Here is a 24,794-nt window from a genome sequence, read left to right as displayed (position 1 = left end):
ATTTTCCCCCTCAAAAAAAAAAAAAAAAAAAAAAAAAGGGTTCTCTAAAAAAACATTTATATGAAAATATTTACTCAGATGCGTTGCTTGTGCAACGGGGTCTCTAGACTAATAATTATAATTGAAGTGTCTGTTTGTAAAATTGAAATAACCGCTTTCTATTCATATTACAAGCATATAATATGTACTTACGATACATACACCAAAATATTTTTTTGTCTGCCTCCACGTCTAATCACTGAAATAGCTGGACCGATTGTGACGAGAGTTTTATTGGCAGGCAGCTGATGTACCAAGGAATAACTTAGGCTACTTTTACTTACTCCGTAATACACGCGAACGAAGCCGCGGGCATCAATTAGTTTGCAAATATAGAAGCACAATTCACCATATAAATTGATATTGGTAATAGGATAAATGCTAACGCGATCGACAAATTTCATCCGTAACCCGTGCAGGGATATTTTGGGTGAATCCAAAATAGTAGTTCTACACTGGTTTGCTAAACTATCCGTTTACCACAGAATACCTATACCACATTCAAATTCAAAACACCTATGGATTATTGCTATACCAATAGTACTTGATGACCATTCAACTATGTTTATTTAATATTGCAGCAGACCGGATAATTTTCATTAAAATTCCAATGGATACTAAACCACAGTTCCATAATTAAGGACGATTTAATCGTGCATTTGTACAAATAGTTTGGCAACGCACTCTATTCAGAGTGGGAAATAAATGCCTTCTATGGAAAAGGAACTCATAATTAATAACTCAAAACAGTGTTTACCATTTAAGTACCGTATTTAAATTATTAAGTACTTGCTAAACGTATTTTGAGCTGTCTTCCCAGTCGCACTCATTTCATTGCACCATTTTTACGCTTGAGTAAGCTAACTTTAACAAAAAAAAAACTTGTTATTCCACAAAGTTTTACGATTAAGTATTTTGTTAACTAAGTATAAAGATAAATTCAAAGTTAAAAGAAAAGATTAAAGAAGTCAGATTTATCAGAAGGTGCTGCTGCCCTCATATAAAATGTCACCGTTGTAAGTATGTTGTCCCTACAAGCTGCTCTGATAACTTTATAGTCAAAATAAAATCTGTGCAGTGCTCAATAAATATTTTTTCATTTAAAATGTATTATTTTGATATCGAGAAATAAACACTTGAGACAACAAACTTGTTTTGATAAACAAACAAATACTTCAATATTAAAACCTGTATCAAATGTTTCATATTATACTATGTATGAAATGAGACAGGAGTCAAACGTAAGAGAGCCATGCTTCGACACGAATGAAATCACACCACGACCACGACCTCAAAGAAAACCGACGTGAAACAACGCTTGCGTTAAGTTATACCATGTGAGTTGTGTCTGGCAACGTATAGATTAATCAGCTCATCAAGTAATCCTTGTTTGCTATAGCAAACCAATAAAAAACAATGATTGTAGCAAATAAGAAAGGTGCACTTAGGATTAACTGAACATACTCTATGTTTACGTCTGAGAACTCGTCCACTTTAAATGGTGTATTCACGTCAGTTTACCAGCTCCGTTTCCAATTTAGGGGAACAGATGCAAATATATTTGTCGTCAAAAGAGCAGACAAGCCAACGAGACTTTAAGTCCAAATAAAACGTCGGGTTGAATATGGACCAAAGTGGTTCCTGTGGACGTTACATAAAGAGATTTTACGAAAACTTGGACTGGTTCATTCCACGAGCTTTAGTTTTGGTAATCGCATCAATAAAAGCTAGTTTTGCATGAACGTCGCTATCGTTGAAAATTCGGAATGTATTATGGTTTGTCGTTTGGTTGGTTTACAGTATAGTAGGATTTACATTGTTTACTCAAACGTTTAATGTGACAGAAACGTTATATTTTCTGTATTATTACTGCAAGCAAGAACTAATGTAAGATGAAAAGTTTAACTAAACAATTTATTGCAGTTATATACTCATTAACATAATAAGATATAATTATGATTATTAATTACTTTTTTTAATTATAATCGTCATATTATAAAAGAACAGTGGAGTTGTAGTATTAAGGATCCATTGCCGGTCTGTGGTCGGAACTTCATCCCGCCTGTAAGGCATGAAGACTATGGCAAACCCTTTTTATGCAGAGAACTTTACACTCGGTCTGATGTATGGTCTCAGAAACAACCCGTGTCATATACCTTTGTGACCTCTTTTAGATTAGTGAATCGTTTCCAGCAATCGGCTCACCTCGAACAGAAAACAAAAGACTCGCTTATCATTACAAAGCAACTAATAAAAAAATAAACATAAGCTGCTTATCGTTTCAAGAACGCCAACAGCGATGTTTATGTAAAATATTAAATTGAAATATGAAAAATATGAAATCCTTGTAGAAACCATTATTTCTAAGAAGTTCTGGAAATATGCGTATTCTACGACTTGAAAACTAATATTTCCAAGAGATTTAACGTTCAATGTACAAGTAAAGCTTAGCCTAGTTTCCCATTGCTTATGATCAATTTTCTAGTATTTACTTATTCCCTAAAGACGTATGCTGAGTGTGTATTTACATGTTCACCACTTTACACTATATGCGTTGTTCTTAAGCCTCATCTAATAGGATCACAGTTTAGATACTTTTGAAGACTAGATACAGCTGTTTAAAACTTTAAAAAACTATTTAAGTTATTTGGTATGCACTTTAGAAAATAAGGGTTGATCCAGGATACAGGGAAAATCATTAGTTTGATAGGTATATTTAGTGGTAATGTAACTTTCAATACAAATGGCTTAAATTGAGTGTTACATTAAACATATCTGCCGATAAAGAATAAAAAGTATAATTTTTTGTGATATTTCTTTTTTTATTAAGTATTGTATTCTTAGGGATTTTTTTTCTTTCTTTTAAAACTTGAAGTTTTCATTGATACGAATACAACGATAATGGTAAAAAATGGTCGATTTGCATTTGCAAACACAAATATTTATTAGCTATTATCTGTAATTCCAAACTCTGCCAAGATGGTGATGACCTTAGTTTAGCTTAGTGATGGATTCAAGAATTACATGGAGGGTTGGAGGGTTGCAAATCTCCTCGTACCCATACTTGCATTCGTAGCTATACTAATGAGGTGAAACAATATTTTTGCATCACAAATGCATTTTTACCACCTCTGTGTTCAGTAGACTTTTGTTCCGAACAACGGTCGAGTTTTGAACTGGTCTCAAATTTACCGTTTCCGCACTGAAATTATCCCGCGGTATTTAATCCTTCACTTGGTCGGTTCTAATGGCGGTAAATAATTCTCTCTTTGTTGTTAAGTAAAATAGTTTCTAGTAAACATCTTTTGTCTAGATAATGCTGAATTTATTTACATTACGAAATAAGTTTCATGCATAATGTAAGAAAAATTTCCTTACTATTTTCATTGAAAATAGTTTTTAAATAGTATTCGGAACCCTACACTATGTCTATATTCATAGTTTCCCAAATATTTTCTTTTGATTTCCTAGTTTTTCGACTGGCGTGTTGCGGTTGTACGATAACATTACCGTAGTTGTTTAATTTAAATAATATGTACATCATATTGCTTTATACAGCGTGTAACAAAATACCCATATACATCAAAAAGCACTGAAGAATACAGGTTGAATAGAATCTCTACACAAAGTTTCAGCTTAAAATACGTTAAAAAAATTGGTACCAAATACTTGGTGTCGCATGGTTTTTTATTTTAAATCAATAACAACAAACGTGTTACAACACTACGGGGGGTCACTTTCAATTTCATTTCATGAAAACATGAGTTTAAAAAACCCATTTTATCAAGAAACTGTGAACTTGATATGTATCTATACACCCCTTTTTGTTACACCGTGTATAGTACCTAGATGTAAAAAATAAATCTAGAGAGCCACATGTACTCTGCTACGAATGGGGCGGCTCAACCAGATACGACTTCACAGTGACAGCTGTGTCACGCCAGTTGCGTTGGCTGGCGCTGGCTAGCCTTGTGCTTCACCGTGCGAGTGAGTAAACCGGAGGCCCAATCCACCTCTCCCATCGTCTATCCTTGAGGTTTATTACTAAGAATGTCCAACTCACCAAAAAACCATATGTATTAAAATTATAAAGTTTCTAATATGCTAAGAAAAAAATCTAATACAAGAGTAAGTGAAACTCGTTAGCATGACTCAACTACATTTTAATTACAAACTACGGAATATAGTCATCATATTCAGAGTCAGTACCATTGTCACCTACGTTTAAAATCCCAGTAACTTTAGTATTCTCGGTCATTGTAAAATCCGGGTCAAGAATTGGTCCTTGCGGATTATACGTGAAATTCGCAAGCGTGGTCTTTTTTCTATACATGTTTGATCTCAACTTGTCGTATAGTCTTTTCTTGTATTTGTGATGAATGCCACCGTACATATAGTCCCTAATGTCGTACACACGTCCTCTCAGCGTGGCGAGCACTTTGTCCAGTGGCTTGACCTCCATAGGCTTCCTAGGTATTTGAAAAGGTGTAGGAGACACAACCCTGGTCAACATTAGCCATTTTGACAATATATACGCTCGTTTACCTTCAAATAGAAACGTCAGGTTATTTGAAGAAATTCGGCGTAGTATCGGAATGTTGTGGATTAACCATCTGGAAATAAAAGTTATAATTGTAAGAAAACATCTTGGCTCTGTGTATCCTAAACAGTGCGTTTCCACACATTTTAGTTGCTTATAAGAAGTCGTGCTTCGATTTAAATAACTCAAAGTAATGTACAAAGATAATTCAGGAGTTCTTAGTTAATACAGCATTTAGCCATAGGCTAATGAACTATTATAATAGATCATCTATAACGATAGGATTACCTATATATGATATGATTTATTAGTAACAATGTAATATGTGTCTTATGTAATGTAATATGTGTTTCTTTCGCTTTCCAACTTACCTACGCATCGATACGACTCGTCAATTGATCAATTCTAGGTGGATAATAAATCCAGTCCTGTAGACATATATCGAGATCAACTGTCACTAGCAGTTTCGACTTTAGTAAATCCGTTAATTCAATTCAGGTTCCTGTCTGTCCGGAAGTCAATAGAGCCGATAGTCGCATGCAATTTATTTGTTTATAAATTATAAATGGCCCATTATGGTAATTGTATGTATTTATATAGAAATAGGCAGCTATTTTAATTAACAAAACATTATATGTAGAAGTGATACAGGGGAATTGCTCTATATTTAGCTTCATAGGTTAATGATTGTAATAATGTGCAGTTCTCTTCGGCTAAATACTCAACAAGTAGAAATTTCATGCTATTAATGGCAATTTGATTACAATGTCGACTTCAGTTTTTATTTGTTAAACCTCACACGTAATGTATCAGAGCAGACAGGAAAATACTAAAAACAGTTTTCTCACGGTTGAAAGTGTCGAGTGCTGGTGTAGACTAAGGGCAGGTCGTAGTTGTAGCCGCAGCCGTAGCCCCATGAGAGGATGCCAGCCAGATGCCCATTCACCACCATCGGAGCTCCCGGCACAGCCATACACGGCACCACTTCTTGTTTCTGACGAGATGGACCAGCGCAAAACATTCCCGCCTTCAATATAACACCGTTCTGCAGTCAAACGAAAAGAAAATCCAATGAAAAAATTCAATTCGCGAAAGGTGTGGGCTAGTGCGGAAATATTGTAGTTTCTATTCTGTCAGAATGTTATTAATCCCCTGCTACACGAGATGAGACTGGTGCCAAAGGCCGCATATGTACGATTTCATACTCCATGCTGCTAATGGAAACTACGAAAATTGAAAAATCACTGAAACTATGCCGCCTCAAATGTAGGGTTGTAAATGGCAAGGCAATGTACACAATATCTGCAAGAAAATCTGTAAAAATAATAAAAACTTTTCCTACATTATCTTATGCTTGGATGGCAGTTTAAATCTATACTATCTATACTAATATTATAAAGCTGAAGAGTTTGTTTGTTTGTTTGTTTGAACGCGCTAATCTCCGAAACTACTGGTCCGATTTGAATAATTCTTTTGTGTTGGATAGTCCATTTATCGAGGAAGGCTATAGGCTATAAAACATCACACTATGATCAATAGGAGCCGAGCAGAACGGGTGAAACCGCGCGGAAGTGGCTAGTATCTTTATAAGTAACATTGTGTAGATATACAGATTTAAAAGGGATATTTTGTACAAACGTAACTGGCGACGAGACGAGATTGCAAGATGGAGACATACCTAAATTTAACCATTGCGACTCCGAAAAAAATGGCACAACGGCCCTAAAATGTTGTCTCTTTTTTAGTTTCACCGTGTAAGGTTTCTTCCATTCTTTTAATCCTCTTTAATTGGTCCGCCTTGCTACCTTACAACTTCCCTGATGTCGACTCCGACTCATGTACAAGCGCATTAAATTTTAACAAAGATTCCTCAATAAACCATCATTACATTTTTCCTGATTCCTTCCTGATAAATTGATCCACCTTATTAAACCAACATCAAGCTTTTACCTAAAATATTATTAATTTATATAACAGTTAGTCAAAGAAATACTTTCTTTTAGGTGTTTTTCTACCAATATACAAACATAATTTACAAAATACATCTGTATTTTTTTAGAACAGTCTGTTATTGTAAGACATTTCCTTTTATTATTTCTATGCTATTCCTACAATAGTAATCGAAAGGCAAACAAAAATAATTAAAATATCAGTAACCGCCAACTATGGCGTTGAGCTCTAGTCTTCAATTTTAATTAAAAAACAATCGCATTGTAGGTAGCGGCCAAATGGCCAACCAACACCGCCATTTAAAATATCTTTTGGTAACAAACAAAAAAATCGCGTAAACAAACAATATAACGAATGAATTAAAGGAAACAAGTAAAATGAATTTCCAGTATTTGTGTTACAAAGAGTTGGGAGGTACATTGAGTTACTTCATGTGAGAGGGACACACATACTACTGGCTGGACACACGAACATCGATCAGCCGTAAACTGTATAGGTATGGACATTTCTACGCTGCACCGCAAAAGGGACTACAATATCTGACGAGCATGGTGGGCAAATATAATGCAATTGCACACCTTTTACAAAGCTTTGTATTCAAAGAATGCAACTAGCAATTGCGCAACGTAGTTTGAATACGATAGATATACAATGTTAATCTCCACTAGATTGAAAAAATGTTTATTCTATTTTTTTGCAATTGTAATCAATAAGAACAACTGTGTTTTTATTTTCCGATTTAATTGTAATGTCACCAAATACATACATACGTATTATATACAAAGTCACATTTACTGTTACTCAAATCACTTAACTTGTTAACGAATAATACAAATAGGAAAAATATATACAAAACACTTATAGTCAGTCATTGCAATAGGCCTTCAGTCAAACTTCTCATTAACCGTTACACTAGCAATTCTTTATTACATAGCATTAATGATAAACTCCTCAAAAAAGACAAGGAACAAAAACACGAAATTTTTCATATAAAAATATCCCTCTAATACCTAAATACGTACATCAACACAATTGCTGACTATCTCTAAATAACTGGAGATAATAAATTCGGGTAATTAAAACCCAGTAACCCCTGATATCCGACCGAACAATGGGCTTAACTTCACAAAATAATTTCACCGCTTACAACAAAAATATCTTTCACGAAAATTCCTCATTTTTGTTGTTAAAAATAAATACAATTTTACCCCACGGGCTTCTTCGGCGCAACGAGATGAAAACATTATTAATTATGGAAAGAAAAAGTTATTCATAGATAATAATATACCTTTATGCTTTTAAAATAAATAATAATCTAATGAAAATACATAAAAATGGATCACCAGTAAGTTCCAAATAAATGCATTGTAAATTGTATAATTCTATTGTTGTGAACGTGCGTCATTATTCGAATTATAGACGTATATGAAAAAGGCAACAATCTACGTATCGTACATATAATATACATATACTAACCGTGAAAGTTAAAGGTAGGTCCCGTGCAATACTTAAATGGACCGCCCGTATACATATATGTGTAGTAAGCCGATTTCCCTTTGATTTATTTACTTTGTCGGTTTTATATGCGTTTTTCTTTTTCATAGTAAAGTTTAAGATATATTCTTGAGGTCAGATTCAGATAGCGAATGGAAAATTGTCGGTCACGTCCTTTTGTTCCGGATATTTTTATACCAAGCTCACGGTATAAAGAAATATTGATTACTAAATAAAGCATATAGTATGTTTGGGAAAGCTATTGTAGTTATTATCAAATGGTTGTACGCCTTTTGGAATGACATAGTGCCTAAATATTTAAATATTTGTTGTCTGATTTTTAAATCATTAATAGTAAGCTTGAATAAATTATTTGATAATTGGGTACCACAATTTTTATTCGAATATAATTGTGATAAAGTGTCATAAACTACATCAAATGAAATAACAACTAGCACTATGAGACTCTATGAGAAAATTCCTTGAGATTTTGAAAATATTTTCTGGGTTTTCAACCATTTTCCCCTCTTTGCAACGTATACTCATTTTCCTGAAACCGCAAGTAGATCGTAAAAGCATGCAATTTTTAAATGTAATTAAACTTCAATGTTTTCATCTTTAGCTGTAAATAATTTAAAGCCGTAGTAATTAATAATCTTTAATGTGAAGCCTCATTTATTCTCTTCATTATAATTTGATTTTAATATTTTCACGTATTCACTGAAAGGATAAAACAATATCCAGCTTGCTTCATATTGATCCGGACTACCTGGCGTGTTTACCGGGGCTCCGGATCAAAAAGCAGGAGTAGGAACGGGGTGGTTTTTAGTCAGTAAGAGTCTGACACTCCCTCTCGCCGCGTCCAAGGCGAGAGAAGTCATTGGATGATTTTCCCCCTCAAAAAAATACTTGCTTCATATAAATTTTTCATGCAATGTTAGCACCTACACATTCCATATTTCATTTAGGTTTTTTTAAATCAAATAACAATTGATATCAGTCATCACATTATTCATAGTAAAAGATCAGTATGAAAATCCCAAATATATCCCAAATAAATCATTCAATTACTACTGAAAACGAAGTTAGCCAGGCAGCCCGATGATTCTGGTTGCCAGGCAGATACCTAAAAATACTCAGAGTACAGTCGAGGGTAGGTGGAGCAGGCCTCAACGTGATAGTATCAAAAAAGTTAGACAGCAACTGAAACAGCTTCAGATTAGCACGACAGGTGAATTTTAATTACGTATCACTGTTTATAGAAACAAAATTTAATTATGAAACTTTTTAGATCAGTTTTTGGTTTATTAATTATGTTAAAGTGTTATTTAAAAACTTAATAATATGACTAACGAATGGATGCCACATAAAAATATAGCGGTATATTTTTTCCAAAATGTAAAATTGTTAATGTTTTTGTTAAACCTCTCCTGTAGATATGTCAATTCGAAGACGCCATTAAGGGTCTCAGCACACATATGGGATCGGAAAGGGATCGTCACCGTATCGCCTCGAGCCGTTCAGAATGGTTTGTATTAAACTCCCTACTGCAACGCACACTAATCGGAATAATAACGTAATCGCCTCGCCTCGGAACAGGCTCCGAACTTGAATTCCCGCGCTTACGGCTCATCGTCCCCGCGCTTACGTTTCTCCGTCCCCGCGCTTACGTCTCTCCGTACCGACTAACTATCGTGTTAGTCTAGTCGGTGTCGCCTAGCCGTAGCCGAGTTGACGTACAGGCGCTGCTGATACGCTTTCGTTACGTGCATACGGTAGGTTGACGCCTGGTTGACAGCGAGGCGAAAGGCGTTACGGTTACGATCCCTTTCCGATCCCATATGTGTGCTGAGACCTTTAAGCTTATTTTGGGAAGTTATTACAAAACAAAGCAATAATGTTAAAAGGCCTTTGACGGTATTTATCGATTAAACGTCAGAGGGAAATTACGGGAAGCGGTTAGCGGTTGTGAGCATGTTAAAAACGAAATGATCGTTACTCATACATACCTATACTTGCTTTTCGATAATTGCAATCGCTGGGTAGCGCCCATGTGTGGGTTCACCAGAAATAAATAAACAAGGATCAAAGTTAACACAAAACAGAATTTTGGTTTTAAAATAGCTTTGGCAATTATCGGTTGGCAAACATGATATCAATGCGGTGACGTGATTCCGAAACTCTTACGGTCATACATTTTAAATACTCGTTTAAAATATTTTATATTATGTAGTACTGCGGCATAAGAGTAGTGCAACTGTGACCGCACGATTCAATTTATACACTAATAATACCAATAATGATGTTGCTCAAAGTGCTGTTGTTAATTGAAATAATATTATTATTCAATACTTTTGATACAATTTACGCAGTACACTGCTGTAGGCGCACATTATTAAAATAATGTATTTTCAATGCTAATTACTTCACCAACATTCTGTATTTCGGTTGTTTAATTTATTTTAATTTGTTTGCCTGAGTCTCGGTTTAGGGTGCCTTTCCACCAGAGATGTGCTATGTATCATTGTAGCTATGCTACGAAGATATAATAGTTAAGCTGTGAAACTATACTACTGTGTTGTAGATTGGTAATTGGGCCTCCGGTAACCTCACTCACACGACGCAAGCGTTGTTTCACGTCGGTTTTCTGTATTAATAGGCTTGATGGGTTCCTATGCTGAACGTTAGTTTTCCAGTAGATAACAAGGACGTCCGTTACTCAGTTAAGGTCTGCATTAAACCACTTTTAACATTAAGTTAAAATAGGAAGTTAGATACCAAACTGTATTACAGCCGGCTCGCTACATTAATTATTAGCTTCCGCTACTTACTTTAGTTACGCGTACGTAATATTCAACGTCACTAACCTGATTTTATGTATTAGCCTGTTCTCGATTTCTGCTTGTAAACTATCTGTGTTATTTTCAAACAATTTTTGTTGTTATGATGTTAGTTCTGAAGTACTGTTTATTTTTAGTTTTACTAAAATGTCCACCGGTTGATACTAAGTTTTAAGACTAATATTATAGATATAAAACTACGTTTGACAAAATTTCTAGAATTTTACAGTCTTAACAGCAATATACCTACGGTCACCAGATCTTTTTCATTATTTAAGACAAGCATACTTTTGAGCACTTTATGCGGTTCAATTTAAACACAAAAAAAGACACATTATACCCTATACACTATAGAACCAAGAACTCACTATCTATAATCTAGAAACCGCTTAAATTCTCGAAATAATAAAAAAAACGCTTATTAAAATCATAGATGGACTAAACTTACTAACTAAGTGATGACCTGGCACTAAATCGCGGCTATACCTTAATCAGGGCCCCTAATTAGATAACACGCTAATCAACGCGGATTTATTTGCATCAATTATTAATAAAACGTGACAGTTTAAATAAGTAAAAAACAGGGTAGGAGCTTTGTAATGATTGGGTAAAATAAATTAAAAAAATAACTATTTCATATTTAGTAACATTACGTGTCGTAATGAGCACCTCTGCCTACCCCTTCGGGGATAAGAAGGCGTGGCGTTGCATATTTAGCAATAAAATTAGATTAAGAATTATGGGATATTTATGACATTATAATAGAATAACGAAGTCTAGATTTTACCCTAATATAGTTAGAATGTTTGGATGTTTGTCTGTTAATCACGTTGAAACTACTGATGACATTTTGATGAAATTTGGTATACAGACAGGGTATGAGCTGACTTAGGTGATAAGACTTTTAATCTCACGAAAACGCTGTCGAAACTGCTAGCAAAAGTTAGCGTTTAATGATACAAATAATAAACACGGTGATATGATAAAATCTACCTACTCTAAGTTCATATCGGCGCAATTAAAGTTTAAGGTATATCAATGCGTCTGACTTCGTTTATAAATTAAACAACTATTGATGTATTTCTAGATGGGGACTTTAATTGAGTTACAAGCACTTAGTTACGAACGGGAACATAAAAGCAATTACAGTTTCGGTACTAGAAAAATAGAGCGTTTAAACAGAAATCTGTTTTTTGTCCGTTCATAATTAAATAGTCCCGCGTTTTGTAGACTAAGTACTTGAATATAGCATTGTTTTGTGCCTTTGCGAAACTTTTATATGTGTCAAACTTCGTACTCGCCTCAAACATTTTTTATTTTCACCTTTTAGGCTTTTATCCTTCCGGGACATCCACAAATAATTCAAGAACGAAATACAAAATCGGTCATGCTGTTCTCGAGTTTTAGCGAGATAGATACTCATTAAATAAGTATCAATAAACTACAAAACAACATTAACACCCAATGACAGTCACTGCTGGATTATGGGTGTTCTGTTGGAAACATAGAGAGTCTAAGCTGGGACAAGCGAAGCTGGCAAGTTTGTTTGCCATGAAGCTAGCACAGATGTATAAAAACAACCCGATGAAACGTAAATCCATCTGAGAGCAGCAACGCAAAGTGCAAAAATTGTGAAATATTTCATTTCCATACGGTAGGTATGCCTTTAGAGTAGCGGTTGTCAACCTTTAGGCAGGGAAGGGCCACAAGGTGTCAAAATAAACTAGGCCTTACTTGAAATGTTAACCCTACACCTAAATGCAATTGGTCATAACCTATAGAGAATAATGAAAATGCTTTCAAATTGAAAATACATACGGAATTTAATTCGGCTTTAAAAACACCGAATAATAGAAATAAAAACTAACAAGTCACTGACTTAAAAAAAAAAAGAAAATTATGGAGGATTACGGAGGAGCATTACGGAGGCAATTTTTTCTATGTTAGCAGTCATATTTGTAGTTGCAATTCGTAGAATGGCTCTCACACTAATCAGTGAGACGAGAAGCATTTTTTTTAATTCACAATTAAAAAATAAATTTTGATAAACATAACTTATTAACTGCGCCCAAAGCTTTGCTCTCATGAGGATTACAGGATTAAAAGTGTGTGTTACCAATCCTGTGTGGTAAGATTTACAAAACATTCGCACTGCGCTTTACCGACCGCTGCTTTAGAGGGATTTAAAACCACTAGTGAAATGGAAATGGAAATCTATGCAATCAAATACAGACGCTGTTAGGATAACTGACTATTTCGAACTAACTGGCGTGATAGACGGCGATCTGCATTTTTCACCACAGGAATTAGCCAAATTGGCAGACCCGTTTTGTGCTTTGAGCTTAGAGATATATTTTTGTTTGGTTAGTTGGAAAATGCAGTTCGTTTGCAAAACGGCATTAATTCTGTGTATTCAGAAGCAAATATTTTTAGTTCAAACGAAACCACACTAATTGTACCTACGTCGTAAACCTGTATTTATTATTACAGTACAGATCATTGATATATAAAAATAAATGGATTATATAAAAGGAGTAACCTACCTTCAAGACTACTATATTCCATATTTCACACTTACTAACAACGGTGTCAACAAAATAGGAATTTGTCAGCTGTCGCTCACATGGAAAATTAATTATTAATTTCATGTTGCAATCTCCTGCTGTGTGCTTTAACGAGCAAGGTGCTTCTCGTGTGAGATCGTCTTTGCTTGCTAAACAACCACCTGTGTTCGAAACTTGGGCAAGTAGAACACCTATAGTAGTTGTTTACGTACAGATTTTGTGTGAACGGCCAGTGAAGGAACGTGTTATAGCTTGTTTGTTTAGTTTTAGTCACTGAATAACATGGTTTACATTTAATATTAATTTTATTGCCAAAATCTAGAACAAGGGATTTCAAGGAACATAGTATGACAGAGAAATTCGAAGTCTGAAAAGGATATTAATGATATAACATCATCATCAAGGCATGGCATATATCCAGTGCATCACAAAACCCACCTTCTGGAAGCGAGGTCGGGAATTACCATAACACATGCAATGTTTTAAATTGGAATCAACGAACGACGAACAAAGGTTGTTTCGGTTCGTAGTACGGTAAGATCTCAATATTCAATAGTAATATTCCAGGAGATATCCAATAAATAATAAAAGGTTCGAGAGGATAAAGTCACGGATGCATACCCGCTATACTACTGAATTTACAATATTTAATAAATCCTCCATTTTCTTTTCCGGGCTTCCGAATTCATACAAACGTAATATGATCGTCAATTAAAATAACCAGCATTTTCCATAGTCGTGCAACCGACATAATTGTGCTGCCGAACTATTTTCCAAAAATATGACTACACAATACACCGCTTGAACCTACCTATTTTCTGAAAAATATGTTGTAGTAATCCACCATTTTCTGCATCGCGCCGGCCATATCAGATTATTCCGATATTTTACCAGTTTTGTTTGATTAAATTTCAATGAAATTAAAAAAGCTGTAGGGTTTTAAACGTTTATTTTTCGTACGTTTTATATTTCATTAAGTATAACTATAAATCAGATTTCATGAAAATCACTGGAATAACCAAGTCAACAATCATATAATATTTTTTAGTATGTTGATATTGATCATAGTCTTCCATGTGGAACAAATGCTACTGTCTTGTAGGTACTGAGAGCAGAGAGCAGACGCTCAGCAACACAGTCATGCTGAAACGGCATTCTTGTTTAGTTACAAGATTGGCATGTTTGTTCAACCAGTAGAACTGACTGATTTGCATGTTCTCTGGCTTGAAGGAATTTTGGAACCTAACAAAGCTCCTATCCGATCAATCTCAGCTGCGATGAACACCGATGAACGTCTGATCCTATGTAACTTAATCATGAGCGCCTTCGTTTGAAACTTTGTTACCGAGTTAAAACTACTTTTCCTCATCATGTCGTAACTTAGAAGTAAAGTAAAGCCAGTATCTAGTGTCTGCACACAAATGTCGTTTACAACCAGATGATTTCATGAGAACCACTCTGCACAGCGAATGGCGGAAATTAATGTCAGACATTAATGTCGCAATTTGTGTCTTAGAATCTGGTGAACTGGCGACGTTTATTGCATCCTGCTACGAACTGAGGAAATTGGACCCAACGCCACTGGCAAAAGGCTCCGCAAGTGTTTTTACAGGCCAACTAAAGTTACTGAACTATTGAAGGAATTTTTCACCAAAAATGGATATCCGTACAACAGAATCATCTTGCGTCTCTGTCTTGCAGGACTATTAATTACTATATTGTTCACATTCTTTTTCTAGTACAAACAGAGTTAGAATAAACAGGGGAAAATGTGCGAAACGCGGATCTTTTAAACCCAAGTTATTTTTAAAGATTTTCCGTCTTGTCACTTCAAGTAGGCAACGCAATAAAACTACAAGTACAATATGGAAGTATGTAGTCCTCATTTCTGCACAAGGTTAAATTTTATAACTATGTTAAGAGTTAAATGTGTACGAAGGTGAGAGCTCTATACGTCACAAACCCACAAAGGCCGTAAATGTGGGTGAAAAGACGCATCAACGTGGAAGAAGCAAAAGTGAACATAATTATGACAGTAATACGTAATTTGTACAAAAATAGCATTTATTCTCCATTAAAATCGAGTAAAACAAAAGTAATCCTTACGAGGCTTACGTTAAAATATTTTAATCAGAGTTAAAATGAAATCCTCTTACCAAAGATTTTAGGATTCGGAAAACCCACTAGAGTACGCGAAAAATAATTTATTCTTTCTCTCTTTGAACTGATATAAACGAAGACATTTAAAACGTGGTTTATGCGACGCCATACTACTACAGTTTTTATGATCCCGAAATCCCCTTAAGTGCTTGGTACGACCATTGAATAGGGGCGAATTGCACAAAAAGTGTCAGTTTACATTCCAGTTCAAAAAAGAAGGAACCGTTAAAAATATGAATTTGAATAACTGAATAGATTTATGATGAAGTATTTCAAGAGATTATTTGTTTAAATGTAATCCGATAAGTAAATGGATTAAATTACTCAGGATAACTAACGTTTTATTAAGATACTGAAGAATTATGAAGCTATGCCATTCGAATTACATTAAGTATTTGTATAGTATTAGTGAACATTTTGCTCTTATTTTGCAGATTTCCATATATTCACTAGACTTTATATATGATAAAAAAAAACATTTCATTCGACGCGAGTCCGGGGTGTACTTCAAATAGATCCATACTTCAAACTTCTGATCTTTAAGCTCAGACTGGCTTTTGTATGACCCACCATATACTTCTATATTTAGGTACACTAACATATCACAATTCTTGCCGTCTCGGCTTTAAGACTTTTCAATTGTAAATCTCGAAAGATGATCTCCAGACTTCGTATACATAATAGAAACGTTAAAGTAAACACGGTATGCTAAGGTAAATGTTCATTTTAAATAATATTGCTTTCTCGACGATTTGTCCGGAAGCGGCTCTCTAAATGTAGACTCTGTCAATCCCAGTCGATGCGAGTCCGGGGCACAAACATGTAACATGTATTGACTTCCTCTACGAAACAACAAACGTACTGATCTTGTAACATCTTATTGTTTTACAACGAAATTTTGGAATTGTAGTAGTACAATTCCAGTCTTCGTGTAATGTTTGATAGAAATCATTCAGTTAACTGAATGATAGTTTACTTCTTATAGTTTTATTTTTTGTTTAATTATTGATGTAATGCCATAGTGGGCTGGACGCCCGCTTCTCACGCATGCGAGTGCGGGTTCGAAACCTAGCAACGGCAAGTAGGTACCAATGGGACTTTTTTCGAGTTATACATACTTTCTAAGATTTTAAACATCACTGACTCTGGTAAACAGTGAAGGAAAACATCATAAGGGAAACCTGGGATAATTTTTAATTATAAGTTCGCCAACCCGCATTGAGCGCAGTGGGCACTTATAGGCTGTTGATGTAAATTATCTGTCGACCACCAGTAAAGCGAGGCAAAAACTATTTTCCTTTTTTACAACAAACTAGAATTATTTTGGTGGGTTGTGCAGTAGAATGCACTAAATTAAGGAGAAGCCATACGGTGAAACCACATGCAGATGTGGTAGTTATTCTCAACTGAATTTTCTCTCCTTTGGACGTGACGACGACAAAACGCAAACTAGAGCTAATGCAATGGCGCTTCACATGACGTGTGACACGAATAAAAGTTTTGTTATCTCTTTTTATTCCTATACATAAACGTAGTATCGAGCACTTAAGTCTAAGGAGAGATTTTGCCTCCTTTTGCGTTTTCATAGGCCACGGTAACCACTTATCATCAGGTGTGCTTTTTTACACTTATAAAAAAGTATGATTAGTAACAATATGTCAATAATTAGGAATCATAATTTATCTTCATAAGAAGTTTTATTTGTTTTGTTAAAAATATGAAGTTTATCCCTTTAAATAAATATAGAACTACAGTAAATAAGCAATCGAATTCAAATCCAACGTCGAATCCGTGAAAGAACTTCTCCTACTGACTTGTTTTAATATATTGTACTGTTTCGCTATTCAGAAGTTAAATAAAACTGAGTACCTACTACCTACGTACGAAGTTAAGCAACGTGTACCGGCTTTAGTCAAATATAATCCAGTTTGCGAACTAATTCAATTTCCTGAAACTGTCTTTATTTGAAATATCATGACGTTAAGTCATAGGATTTTGTTTTAGTGCATACAAGTTTACCTAACCTACCTGACCGACTACTTGACTGTGTATATAACCCAACAATATGAAATGTACTTACCTGTGTATATTAGTTGACATGCAACTGTGACAAACTTCATACATTTGCTCAGAGAAGTATATGAGCTTGCATGCAAAATTAAACAAGTGTTTAATTTATCTTGTTCTGTACGGTACTTCTTTGGCAATATTTAAGGCGAAATAACAACTGTTTACAGAGATATATTTTCTTGATTGAGATTAATTTGATTGATTGAAACGTTTTCATTTGTCTGTGCTTCACCGTTTTGCGACTGAATTGCGATATCAAGATTTATTTTGTTTTTCGGAAATATTTTTCTTCTGTTTATATTTTTGTAAGACATTCTTTGTGAACGCCATAAAACAGCACTGTGCTCCATTTTAGAGGAAAATCTCTAGAACTTGGAAATGTAGGTGTGTACCTACCTCTATACAGGTAGGTGTATACTTAATTCTAATTCATGCGTGATGTTCACGTGTCGTGCAATAGTCGTGTCTTTCTGTACTCTGAAACCACTGAAATACGCGTTTAAATTTATTAGAGCATAAGTAAAATGCTACGATCGAAACCTATTAATGCTCAGAACATTTTCTTTTCAGATAAAATAAAGGAACGAAATGCTTGAAGTTCAACGAATTTATTCCGATCGTAGTCTATGATAATTTTAAATCAACAGATACTAATATTGAGTCTAGAAATCTGTGAATAATAAGATCTTGTAAAAGAGACGATGAAAATCTGAGTGTCGCTTTTTATATTATATGTATATCGACACGCCTTTTTTGCCCGAAGGGGAGGCAGAGGTGCAGATTGTAGCACGTACCTAATGCCACTGTACAATGTACACGCACTTTTCACAATGTATGTTGTAAGTCCTACGCCATATGCCGGGCATATTCCCAGACTCCGTGCTACTATTGAAAATTTTTCGAAAAGCCGAATAAGCCCAGTAATATTTCGCCAAACTCGGGAATCGAACCCGAGACCCCTTGAAAACATGCAGATTTAAAAATAACTGAATTTGAAAATTCATTTGAAATTCCGCAGGATCACCAATCGCCCCGAGATTCCTGAGGTTTGATCGTGTCATTTTTTCCTGTTAGAATTTTTTCCGTTAGAAATTTCGACGTATAGGTACTAACAGCTAAGAGTGTCTGCTCTCAAAGGCCGGCCATGCAGGGGCGCCCGAGTATGGCGTCGACAGAAAATGTCCAGTAACACAACGAGCAAGCAGACCATTACGTTGGAAAATAAATTCATAGTAGTTTATGCGTAGAAAATGCTTCAACAACGAAACGACGGGGAAAAGATTTCCCTTTCAGATATAAGAAAAGTCGCTGAAAGATCCAATAAAATTTGTCACACAGAATGACATTCAAAACGTATGACGGCGATGCGCTTTTGAAATCACAGAGCGATGATACAGAGCCTGCAATAGCCAGAATATTATTTGATACGAGAACATGTGCCAGAATATAGTTGAATTCCTGTAACTTCAGCTAGTTATTTTACGTAGCTTTGTGTATCTGACATGACATGTGCGTTATGGTAGATGTAATCTAATATACCACAAAATTGAGATAGGCTATGTTACAGATGCATTGTTCCGAGTACGCTCATGATTTTACAGTCTTCTGTATATAAAAGAGTATTTCTAAAATATATTAAATACTCCAACTCAGTAACAAAGCCATGAGATTCAAGAATACTACTATTTATTTAGACTAGTGATCGCCTAGTGGTCGAAATTCGACCATATACGATTTAATTTACAATACCACTTAACATACGTTTAAGGATAATTTTTATTTAACGAATTGCTATTAGTTTTGTAAAATTCAAATTAATATATTTCGACGCATCATGAATAACCAAACCTCCTTCAATGAGAAACTCTTTTCATATGAGACGTGAGAATATCATCGCAATTTCTGTCAATTTTGACGTTTTGTCAAATACGATACTATGCATGGTAGTGTGTGTAATGTTTTATTTATTGATTTAATGTACTTTATAAGCATTATTTTTGAAAAATATTAGCGTTCTGCACTTCTCCTACACATAAATTATAAGTATACCAAATTTTATGATCCTACGTCCGCGCAATTTTCGTAAAAAAGGGTACAAAGTTTTTGCATCACGTATTAATATATAGATCATCTAGTGATGACAACGGTTTTAACTAATCAAATCGATAAAGACAAAGTCAATATCAGTAGTGTATTACATAAACTCCTACCTGTCTACATATATATCTACGTTAGTACAAAGACTACTGTTAATTTCACTGCATCTACGTAACCTGAGCATTGTCATACCATATCCAATAACGTGCGGTTTCCAATGGTATGACCCAAACGTAATAATTAACGTCAAATCCTGTACAGACATCCACATAATCCTAATCCTGAGCGTAGAATTCGTAGATCAAATTAATTTATTGTTAATTAAGTACATTTGGACATTAATATGATTACAGTGCGAGTTCTAACATAGAAATGGAGAGGTGTCCCTATATTGTCTACTATTTACAACGATTTCAGATTTACCAAAAAAAAAAAAAATGATGTTTCGGATGGTCAGTGTCGCAGTAGAATTGCATTAAGTACCTATTAACAAGGCGGCCGTGTAACAACACTTTCATACCGACTTTCTTTAAGTAATTGTTCAATAGATACAATGACATATCTTTTGGTATTATTTTATATTTCTATTTAAGTAGGTTTTTATTTAAGTAGGTATACCTTCCCTAGAACCTGATTATTAGCTCATGATTTGCAACTAAACTTTTACATCCTAAATAATCTAAAACGTAATACAATTACACGATGTACTTCTGTTGACGTCTTTACTCATGGTTAACGCACACCACTAAATTCATTCGTCCACGCAAATATACCCAGCCATAGATGCATAAACAATATCGAACATACCTATATACATACAAGCCAGTCTGTATATCATCGTAGACTCCACGAGCATGGCAAGGGTTGCCGAAATAATCCCCCACTTTAGTGCTTGTTGACTATCACAACTTGCATAATGCGCGTGCGTTAACCTGTGTTCCTTTAGTACCTAGCTGTTGTTGCTCCGAAATTCCGTTCAGCTGAGCATATATTAATAGTAAAACTTATAATGTATATCAATAAAGTAAATTTCTATCGAAACAGCCTTTAAGCTGTTTGAGTGCTGAGCTATAACTATGGGTGTTACATGATTGAAAATTAAATCTTGTTTGAAGGGTTGTACGATTATAACGTTTAGTATTTATAAAATACCTCTCATGTTCAAATTTGTTCGATATATAAAACAAAAATATGTTAGGATTGATCCGGAGCTACGGACTAGTGGGTTTACCGGGGCTCCGGCTCGCAAAGCAGGTGTAGGAACGGGGTGGTTTTTAGTAAGTAAGAGACTAACACCCCCTCTCGCCTCGCCCAAGGCGGGAGAAGTCATTGAATGATTTCCCCCCCTCAAAAAATATGTGGTAGCATTTCTGCAAAACAACTGAAAATGTACCTTCATACATAAATGCATTATGTTTTAAAGACAAATATTACAAAGTGACTTCAGAATAATTATTAATACAATTGTTTACGCACAAATACAGTGTGTAGGATCCTATAGGCACCTACTTTGTTTGAAGAAATTAGAAAAATGCATTATAATAAATAATATTTTACAAATAAACATAGCCCAAGGCAGCAAAATATCTATGTCGGACCAATATGGCCGAGAATTTGAAACGACTTTGTTTACAACTCGTTTACATTCCGAGTAAATGTAATACTCAATACATTTTGTTCCTAAGCCTTGAGCATTAATAGCAACTTCCTTGGAGCGAACAATATTCACGTAATATTTTTCATTACCTCACCTCAAACGTCAACTCGACACAAACTTTACACACACATATAAAATCTGCACTCTGCACATTTTCCAAAATCTTAAGTGCAGTCTAAAAGACAAGTCCCGTTAGTATGTTCCTTAAAAGGCTGCCAGTTTTCGGCGCTGTTCCGATATCAGCCTGATGGCCTGTAGATATGTCGGTTGTGGGCTGTCAATGGCAGAACACCGGTTTCTGAGCCGCACCGTCCAATGTCAGCTGCATCGGACCGTTTGTCAGCCGCTAAAAGCCCGACTTACTGACATTTTCATGTTGGTAGTCTGCCGTATGGGCTGATTTCGTTTCAATATTTTTTGATATTAAAGTAGTAACTTAATGGACAGTGTGGCTTATGAAATGACAACAAAATTTTCGTTTGATATTTTTTAAACGTGGAATAATATTTTTTAAACTTTTTATAAAAATAAACAATTATACAAACAGCTTGTATCAGTGCCTATTGTAATTGGGAACATACACAGATGATGATGTATATAAAACAATTACCATACTATTTGTCAATATTCTATTCGTTTCAACATTCCAGTAAAAGATAAATGATTACCTTATAAAGTTATTACTAAACATTGAAGAAACTCAAACAAGACAATTAGTTTAGACGGTGGTTTAAGACACCTTTTGTAAGGTAAGCAAACTCCATAGAAGACATTACCATATAAGACTATCCGTCTCAGTAAAGTTATATAACATTATTGTAACAGATAAGGTTAAAACTTCATGCTCCTGGGACCCAGGAGTATGAAGACAGCTTTAATCTGATTTTCCTTGGTGCCACCAACTTGGACTTTTCATCGTATAGAATAATAATTTCATTATAATAACAAGAAGTCTCGGGATAATGTGTTATAATGACAAAGATGAACTTTGATATTAAATAAAGATTTTATCAAGTTTAAAACAAATTAAACGTTGGCTGGTTTTCTTACAGAACTTTTCGCTGATGTACTACCAGCGAAAAATTCAAAGTTTTAGAATCGTTCTTTTTTATACACAGAAATGTAACATAGAACTAATATAGGATCCGAAATCTGAAAATGAACACAAAGGGTTTGTAACAAATCAGTCGCGCTTTGTCAATATTACTGTGAAAATACAGAAACTAAACTTTGTGTAATTAAAATATTCAAACAATGTGTAGAGACAAACAATGCATACAGTTCGCTTATAAATCAAGTTTCTAACATGAAGAACGAAATGTTCATTCTTCTGTAAAAAGCAAGAGAGTTTTAATCATTTTTAACTTTCATGTTATTGTTTCATTTCGCATAACAAAATAGGAAAAGGATTTTAAAGCGCACAAAGCAATGGAAGACATCGAATACAATTACCTACTCTCTACAAAAAGTTACAACCCTATGACCTTATTTAAGCCTCAACTGTATAAAACAACTACTTGGTTCTACAGAGTTTCAGTTCATAATAATGTACAATAAGTACATAACTTTGATTTTCTATGTTTCACTTTGATTAAATAACACGTGTCAATAGTTCACTGACCACACAACCAAATATAAAACTTTACACCTTGTAATAAGCCTTTTTTTATTTGATGCGTATATAATATCTGAATCGAAGCATCAATCTTTTTTGAATGCGTAGCCATTTACATAACAAGGCAATGGTAAGGGCATGAGAATGATCGGTCATTAATACCGCAGGACTGGCGATAATGCCATAATAACTGTCATCTGTTAACGTCAAGAATACGTGTCAATCGACGCCATTTTCTTTGTCGCTGCGTCATCACAAAAAATGCGGGAAAAATTACAGTTGAATGTGATTGTGAAGATATACGCGTTGTGGGCTGTGGTTGACTAACATAATAGTAAAAATCCTGTCACATTTCTGGTTTAGAGACTGCCTCGTTGGTCGAGTGGTTGCAAGTGCGAGTGCGACAAGGGGTCTCGGGTTCGATTCCCGGGTCGGGCAAAGTATTACTGGGGTTTTCAGTTTTTCGAAAATTTCTCAGTAGTAGCACGGAGTCTGAAATTGTGTCCAGTATATGGCAATAGACTCACCCCTATTACATTACTTATAACACAAATGGCGAAAAGAGGGGTACATTGTATAGCGGCATTACGTGTCGTAATGAGCACCTCTGCCTACCCCTTCGGGGATAAAAGGCGTGACGTTGCTTTTTTATTTCTGGTTTACACAGATAATATCGAGGTACAGGCTGTTGCACGCGCCACCATTCGCGTGCAATGAGTTTCTATGTCATAAGCGCAACCGCGAATGCACTTTATGTAACTAACATCTGAGCTCTGGTTTACACTGTAACTTTTATGCGAAAAAGTCGTTAGCTAAACAAGAAATTCAAGACGTGAGCACACTGGCTGTTTGAAAATATGAGAGGAACATATTTTTCAAAGAAATAATGTCGTGGCAGTATTTCTTAGAAAGTATGTGTGTGTGGGTAAATATATATGTTAGGTACCTACACAAAATTACATGACATGTTTGGAATATATTTAAACATTTTCAATTTTGAGTTCTTTCGGTTAGTTTGGATTTATTTACTCACTTACAACGTAATACGAATATTCCTAGCAAACTCACAGTGATTTTGATCGCTTAAATCTCCTTTTCTGGTTATCGCTGGACCCATAAGTTTGCCGATCCAAGTTTCCAGCAAGAGTTGCTAACAAACGGAACATTTGAATTTAAATTCAAAGTTTGTCGCTAATACGTCTGCTTAGATCAGGTAAGTAGGACAGCTTGAACATGTACTTTTCCATGTAAAACTGATATTGGAAAATTTCTCTTCGAGCAAACTAAAGGAAACTTGAATGCACTATGCATGTATCTAATAACTTTAATTTCTTCTTTCTTCAGACTCGTTCATGCATATATTTTCTTCGGATGTTATTTTTCTCATAATAATGAACTGTGTGTCTTATTCCAACACAAATGTAAAGCAATTTTTCTATTTGTTACATTCACCTTGTTTCTTTACGTAATATTAAATTAGTTGGTATATTTCTTTTATACGTTACATTTAGCTTTCTTAGTATGGTTTCAGATAATTAAACTCTGACCGAATTCGTTTAATTTATAAAAACATTTCAGTTTCTATTTGACTTTGTGGGAAGACTGTCTAAAACCTTAAAAGAGGAAAAATTTTAACAACCTCGTTGATTGATTTGTCGCAGCTGTAACTGGCACGCAAGAGACAGGTGTAATACCTTGTCCATTTTATGAAACTTACAACTTAATTAGTAGAAATTAATATGCATAAAATATTTACAAACTTTCTCTG

The 24,794-nt window shown here is 34.8% G+C and overlaps 1 protein-coding gene across 1 annotated transcript in view; it reads right to left on the bottom strand.

Annotated features, from left to right (window-relative positions):
- Positions 1-4,213: 4,213 nt before the first annotated feature.
- LOC118264253 (trypsin delta-like) overlaps positions 4,214-24,794 on the bottom strand; it is a 40,363-nt gene continuing 19,782 nt past the window's right edge. Inside the window, exons 7-8 of the mRNA XM_035576744.2 lie at positions 5,428-5,624; positions 4,214-4,652 (exon numbers count right to left, since the gene is read on the bottom strand). Of these exons, the coding sequence (XP_035432637.2) occupies positions 4,214-4,652; positions 5,428-5,624 (636 nt within the window). The remainder of the gene's footprint in view (positions 4,653-5,427; positions 5,625-24,794) is intronic.

Source organism: Spodoptera frugiperda, chromosome 25 (genome assembly GCF_023101765.2).
Source record: "Spodoptera frugiperda isolate SF20-4 chromosome 25, AGI-APGP_CSIRO_Sfru_2.0, whole genome shotgun sequence".
NCBI lineage: Eukaryota > Metazoa > Arthropoda > Insecta > Lepidoptera > Noctuidae > Spodoptera > Spodoptera frugiperda.
Note: the sequence above shows the minus strand (reverse complement) of the source record. Positions and strands in the feature narration are given on the sequence as shown.